Source organism: Penaeus japonicus, unplaced genomic scaffold (genome assembly GCF_977035675.1).
Source record: "Penaeus japonicus unplaced genomic scaffold, GWHDUDI00000001_assembly GWHDUDI00000009, whole genome shotgun sequence".
In the NCBI taxonomy this organism is placed as follows: Eukaryota; Metazoa; Arthropoda; class Malacostraca; order Decapoda; family Penaeidae; genus Penaeus; species Penaeus japonicus.
Window position 1 is genome coordinate 7,760,777 of NW_028234411.1, and position 7,500 is coordinate 7,768,276.

The 7,500-nt window shown below is 39.5% G+C and overlaps 1 protein-coding gene across 2 annotated transcripts in view; it reads left to right on the plus strand.

The window, feature by feature from the left end:
* LOC122264926 (uncharacterized) overlaps positions 1-7,401 on the plus strand; it is a 10,246-nt gene extending 2,845 nt beyond the window's left edge. The window contains exons 6-15 of one of the 2 annotated variants that reach the window (XM_086539680.1): positions 127-354; positions 513-1,232; positions 1,408-1,635; positions 1,752-3,563; positions 3,718-3,933; positions 4,052-4,654; positions 4,773-4,997; positions 5,698-5,880; positions 6,074-6,598; positions 6,712-7,401. In XM_086539680.1, the coding sequence (XP_086395806.1) occupies positions 127-354; positions 513-1,232; positions 1,408-1,635; positions 1,752-3,563; positions 3,718-3,933; positions 4,052-4,654; positions 4,773-4,997; positions 5,698-5,880; positions 6,074-6,598; positions 6,712-7,119 (5,148 nt within the window). In that variant the 3' untranslated portion in view covers positions 7,120-7,401. The remainder of the gene's footprint in view (positions 1-126; positions 355-512; positions 1,233-1,407; positions 1,636-1,751; positions 3,564-3,717; positions 3,934-4,051; positions 4,655-4,772; positions 4,998-5,697; positions 5,881-6,073; positions 6,599-6,711) is intronic. The other variant, XM_086539681.1, reaches the window with a different exon arrangement.
* The last annotated feature ends 99 nt before the right edge of the window (positions 7,402-7,500 follow it).

Below are 7,500 nucleotides of genomic sequence, written 5' to 3' on the forward strand. Positions count from 1 at the left end.
ATTATTATAATTGTTATTATCAGTATAATTATCATCATATCACTATTATCACCATCATTATCGTTATATCATAATTAGTATTCCCATTAACTTCTTCATCACTAGTAAAGTCTTCCATCTTCACAGATCGTGCTGGACGTGCATGACTTCATGCATGGAGACGTTAAGGTGAAGGTTGTGGACGAGAGGGAGCTGGTGGTGGAAGGGCGCGTCGAGAAGAAGGAAGAGGGAAGTTCAAGTGTCTCGTCACAATCTTTCAGGCGCCGCTTTTCCCTTCCTCACCGCACTGACATGGCATGCATCACTTCTGTCATATCTTCAGACGGCATCCTCATAATAACCGCTCCCAAGATGGTAAATATATCAACTTCTCTTACACTAGTGAAACTGCAATATATACGTCTACATTATCTAGACATTATAGAAAGGTAAATGCATAAACTTCACTATACCATTTTCTTCAAATTACCTAAACATGCATTAAGTGAATAACCAGGTTATGTCACATCCAGGTAGGAGAACCACAACAAAACACACACGTCAGCTTCTCCGTGGCCGAGGAAAGGAACGAATCAACAAAGCTTCAAGCCTCGACACCCGAAGCAGTCTCATCCACGACGGAGAAAAATGTGTCCGTTCACGAGAATCTAGTCAATGTAGATCAGAAGGAAGCTGAATGTGAACGAAAACACACGTACGAGAAGAAGACGAGAGAGCTGAAGAAAGAATTCGAGTTTCCTGTTGAATCTAAGGAAGTGTTTAAATCCAAGATCTATCGGAATCAGTCTGTTGACGAGTCCGCAACTGTTTCTACCCATAGGCAAAGCAACGATGCTCGTACTCAAGGGATGGATGAAACTCTCGAATCCAAAATCAGCGAAATAACATCTTTTGATACTTCCCTTTCTGCTCATGAAGAACAAATCTCATCTGAGCGGTCAGTATCTGAGTCAATAGAAGACGCCAAACTGCACGAAGAAATCTTACCCATCACGCGAAAGGGAAGCTTCATTCAAGACTCCTACTTCTTTGATGTTCGCCAAGAGTTCAACACTGCCATCAGAGAGGTCCTGAGGAAGTGGAGTGGCACCGACAGCAAGTCGACGGACAGTGAGGATGTCCTTAGCCTTAATTACAGCGACATTCTGGACCGCTACAGACAGCTTCGATCCCGTGAATTGAAGGACGAGACCCAGGTCTCTATCGTCACATCAGACAACACTAGTTACAAAGTAAGTAACAACAGTCTTTCCAGTTTGGTATATCTAAACGCCTTTTGAGTGAAATTAATTGTTTATAGTTATTAATTTACCTGCAAAAGAGATTTATCTTAATAGCTATTAAATCAAGTTTTACTACTCAGTAGTAAACATTATACCAATCGTTTAATATCCTTATTTTTCACAGATCGTGTTGGACGCACAAGACTTCATGAATGGGGATCTGAAGGTGAAAGTGGTGGGCGAGACGGAGGTGGTCGTAGAAGGGCGTGTGGAGAAGAGAGAAGAAGGAAGGTCATCCGTGTCCTCTCACTCCTTCAGGCGCTGCTTCTCCTTGCCAAAGCATGTTGACATGACGACCATCACGTCTGTCATGTCTTCCGATGGCATCCTTACAATCGTCGCATCGAAAATGGTATTTAGTGATTATATGCAGCTTCTAATGATTTACTTGATGTATTACATATGTTCATGAAGATATTATAAGTTCTTGAAAATATGTATAAAATATCAAATTGAATTATTTAACAGGAAGAACCAGATGAACACAAGGAAATCAGCTCTATTAAGGTCGAGGAAGTTCAAGAATCCTCTGAAGTTCAACGCTCAGCATTTCCGACTGAAGAGACACTCTTACTTCAAGCTGATATGAGGACATGTCAGAAGGAATGTGAACGTGCAAACAAAGCCACTTTTGAGTGCGATAACTCCGAGACAGAACACATGGGCGTCGAGATCGAAGATGTAAACAACACTGTCGTATCTGAAGAAATGAAAACCGAGACAGACCAAGAGTTCTTTCTGTCGACTGATTCTACATCGATGTCTAGTTACAATACTGATATTGATTTGAAAGCTGAAGAAGAGAAAGAAATGATTGATCTTAAAGACTCCCAAGAAAGTGTTGAAATTCTTGATCTGGAAGACTCACAGGAAAATGAAGATGTTGAAATTCTTGATGAAAAGGACTCACAGGAAAGTGTTAAAATTCTTGAAGAGGAAGACTCAAAAGATGTTGAAATTCTTGATCTGAAAGACTCACAGGAGAGTGTTGATATTGTTGATCTTAAAGACTCCCAGGAATCTGTTGAAATTCTTGATCTGGAAGACTCACAGGAAAATGTTAAAATTCTTGAAGAGGAAGACTCAAAAGATGTTGAAATTCTTGATCTGAAAGACTCACAGGAAAGTGTTGATATTGTTGATCTGACAGACTCCCAGGAATCTGTTGAAATTCTTGATCTGAAAGACTCACAGGAAAGTGTTGATATTGTTGATCTTAAAGACTCCCAGGAAGCTGTTGAAATTCTGAATCTGAAAGACTCACAGGAAAGAATTGAAATTCTTGATCAGAAAGAGGCACATGATGCGGTTGAAATTCTTGATCAGGAAGTCTCAAAGGCAGCTGCTGAAATTCTTGATCTGAAAGACTCACAGGAAAGAATTGAAATTATTGATCAGGAAGAGTCCCATGGTGTGGATGAAATTCTTGATCAGGAAGAGTCACAGGATGCGGTTGAAGTTGTTGATGAGGAAGACTCGCAGGAAACTGTTGAAATTCCTGATTTGAAAGACTCGGAGGAAACTGTTGAGATTCTTGGCCTTAAAGGTGATGAAACTTTGAACCATGAGAGCACATCTATCTCTGTTGGTGTTAATAAAGTACGAAATACTTCAGAAACTCAGTCTTCAATCATTTTCGAGGATGTTACTGAGGATGCCGTGTCTCGCCAAGAAAGGTCCAAACCCGTAGAAGAGGAATATGCACGACTCTCCCTACAAAAAGAATGTGAGAACGAGTCGACACAAGAGAACGTTAAATCCCCAGCAATCATCGAGAAAGCACTCGACGGCAAAATGAATCAATTGGAAGCAACAGAAGATAATGAGTCTACTTGTACTTATAACAAGGAAGTCATCGATATTCTCAAGCCAAACAAGCTCAAAGACACGACTAAAACTGTAAAATACAACACAACAACAGATGCAAAGCACAAGACTTCATCTTCGACATCCAGAGAACATCCATGTGTGCAAGCAGAGGTCACAGAAACCGTCGAATCCTTGAAAGGAACAAGTAGGATTCAGCGAGATTCGCCAGAGGAGGTCTTACTTATCACCAAAAGAGGAAACTTCTTCCAAGACTCCTTCTTCTTTGACTCTCACCGAGACTTCAGCGCCGCTCTCAGGGAGGTGTTGGACAAGTGCAATGAAATCGACTTCAAGGACGACATCAACATCCGCTACACCGATATTCTGGAACACTACAGACAGCTTCGATCTCGTGATCTCAAGGAAGAGAATCAGGCCTTTATCGTCACGTCGGACAAAGCCACTCTGAAGGTTAGTTCATATGATTTTTATTCGCATTACTATAATTATTAAACGTATCATTGACAATATTACTAATCTGATTTCATCGTGGCTCCCTAAACATTACATTTCCCTAAACATTACAATATATTGTCATTCACTGACATTACCGATTGTATTCCAGATCATTGTGGACGTGCAGGATTTCATGAGCGGAGATGTGACGGCGAAGGTCGTTGATGAGGAGTTAGTGATTGAAGGGCGCGTGGAGAGGAGAGAAGAAGGATGCTCCTCTGTGTCCTCACACTCCTTCAGACGCCGCTTCTCTCTACCGCAGTATACTAATATCACGTCTGTCATGTCTTTAGATGGCATCCTCACAGTTACCGTGACCTTAAAGGTATGTGTTGATATATATCTTTCGCTTGAAGTAATCATCTATGTCCACAGATCTATGAAGAAAATAGAATACCATATAATATGTATGCCAATGCTATCATCATTTCTGTACTTTGTAGGAAGGAAGTATCGAGTTCAAATCTACTGAAAACTCCGTCAAGACTGCAACAAAGGGCAACATTACAAAGGAAGTTACTGACTCAGAATCACCTTCACTTTTCGCCAAGAAGCGTTTGTTTGAGACGAAGGTTGAAAACCGAGATGGACTGAAAGAGAATGTGGAGTCCCAATCAAAGGAAACTCGTAACATCTCTGGAGATTTTGCGTCGGGAGTAGAGATGTCCAAATTGGCTTCCACTCACCAGGACACCAACGGACTGACACGCGTCGGACGAGAATGGGGCAGTGAGTCTCAAGAAACGAACCGATATAACGTTACCCAAGACACAAATATGGGAACTTCCTCTTGCTTCACCAGCGTTTCTCAGTCGATCTCCGCAGTGAAGACTTTCCCAATTACGAGGAAAGGACACTTCTTCTACGATTCCTTCTTCCGAGATACGAGGGACGATTTCCAAAAAGCCATTAAGGAAGTTCTGAGCAAATGGGGAGAGAAATCATCCCACGGTGACGAGCTAACTTGCTACAGAAAACTTCGAGCACGAAACATGCGGGAAGATAATCAGGCTGCGACGTCCTCGGAAGATGAGCGTCATTATAAGGTACAAGCAAAGTCAATTCCAACATATTTTTCAATGTCACAGACAATATTATATAAAGCAATAAGAAAAGCAATCATGTGGACGGACTTTGTCATATGGATGCACTGTCTCTTTTCAGTTCATCATTGATGTTCAAGACTTCATGGACGTCGGCGAGATCAGCGTGAAGGCTGTGAGTGAGAGAGAGTTGGTGGTTGAAGGTCGGTTGGAGAAGAAGGACGACGGTTCCCAGTCGACCAAGCGGTTCCTTCGACGCTTCGTTGTTCCAGCAGACATTCGGCTTGAGGCTGTTACTTCGGCCATGTCTTCTGACGGTGTGCTGACAATTTCGGCTCCGAAGAAAGTAAGTTTCAGACATGCATTACGCTATATACATACATACATGCATATATGAATATATATATCTATGTGTGTATATGTTTACATATACATATATTTATGTGTTTATATATATATGTGTATATATATATATATATATATATATATATATGCATTTATATATATATATATGTATATATATATATATATATATATATATATATACATATGTATACATTTATACATACATACTTACATATATATATATATATATTACATATACATATATATGTATATTTATATGTATATTAATGTACGAATTGATTAATAAATACCTGCATGCTTACATATGTATTTTTATGTATGTATGTATATATTTCTTTATTCATGAATTCATAAATATACATACATATATTTATCTATTTATATATATATATACACTCTCATATACCTACATATACATATATACATGCGCATATATATATACTGTATGTATATATATATATATATATATATATATATATATATATATATATATATATATATATATATATATATATATATATATATATATATATATATATATATATATATATATATACATATATATATATTACATATACAAATACCAACACTTGCATACCTTATTACTGAATACATAACATAGTCATTTTTACAAAGTTTATTCCTTAGTATTAATGCACAGTGTGGGTCTTCTTTTCCAGGAGCCAGCAATGAAAAGGACTAAGATATCTGAAATACTGAACGCGTGTGAAACGGAAGGAAATGGCCGGCAGGTTTCAGAAATAGCTTTCAGGAGTGATGGAAAAGGCGTTGAAACAAGAACACCGTATGATATTCTCGACTCTCGGGAAAAGTTTTCGTCACTGTACTCTGCTTCGTCAGAAGTAAGTATATAAAACATACATATATATAAAAACATATGTAAATATATACACATACACATATATAAACATTCATAAATATGTAAACACGCATATGTATAAAAATATGTAAATATATAAACATATATGTAAACATACAAAGTGTAAATAGCTGTGTTGAAAACCCTACTTAACAAACCGTCTTTCCCTTCCACAGGAGGGCCGAGACCGAAAGCACGTTTCGCTGGATCTGGAAGACATGAGCGATGCCGATGCGACGTTTTCTATGAGACTGAGAAATGGGCATCGCAGTGCGGGGGACTATCTGGTGCAGAGAGATTCGTCTTCGGACGACGAAGAATTCGGTGCATTCGCCAGACATCTTGATAATCGTTACCGAGTCACTTTCCGAGACGAGGACGAGGAGCTTGAAGATGGAGTCATGTTCAACAAGGAGACAAAAATGCAAAGAGACAACGATAAGGATTTCAAATATGGCATTCCAAGCTTTTCTACACAAACCAGGTTTTTGCACGTGGACAGGAAAGGTGCGTTTGGAGAAGACTATTTCTTCGCCAGTCTTCGTCACAGCTACAGCCAGGCTGTGAGAGAAGTGCTGGAAAAGGCTAATGAATGGACTTGTCTTAGTGACGCCATGCACAACTACAGACGTCTGCGTCAGCGCAACCTCAAGTTGGAAAACCAAGCTGTAAGCGTCTTGGACGATCAAGACTCGCACAAGGTAGGTCCCTCACTGATTCCTGTGAAGCTGACTTTATCATATTTCAAATACTTTTGTTTTCTAAGAGAAGATTGGATAACCCATTTCCTAATCCTCATCATTTTCCTGCTCAGATTGTGATGGACGTTTTTGACTTCATTGGCGGCGACGTGACAGTGCAGCTGGTGAAGGGTAAGGAACTGCTGGTCGAGGGTCAAGCAGAGAAGCAGGACGGAAGCAGAGTCTCCCGAGTGAGCTTCGTGCGTCGCTTTGCGTTGCCTGACCTCGTTGAGCGAGACGCCATCAGCTGCGTCTTGTCCTCGGACGGAATCCTGACCATCATCTCCAAGAAGAGAAGCTACGGGCTGAGAGCTGGCGCGCGAGGACTTTCCAGCGAGAGGAAATCCCATGTTGACACAGCTGGCAGGTGGGAGGACAAGCATGTCAAGGACTCGCTCACGGATTTCGAAGTCCCAAGTTCTCGCTCCTTCAGTACCGGCTCTCGCTCTCGCTACCATCGCTCCTACGCGAAACAGAATTAGGGAATAACGCTCTTTACATTGATTTATAAACATATTTGGAAGGAAAATGATTTTCATGCACAATAAGGGATGCTTCAATGTGATATTTGCTCGTTAAGTTTGCTGCTGAAGAAGTATCTACATATTTGCATATAATTTATCGTATTTTTGATAATAGTTATATCTATAAGTTTAGAGTATATTTTACATGGAAAAAGTTTAAACTATCATTCCTTCGTGTAAATACTTTGATATTTCATCTGGAAGAAAAATATGTTTTCGCAATAAAATGTTGATTGTTAATCTGTTTTGTAAGAACATTGATCCCTTCTCAAATGAAATTATATTCTTCAAGGATCAAAATGAAATAGAAAAAAAAATTAGTCTCTAACCTTCATCAAC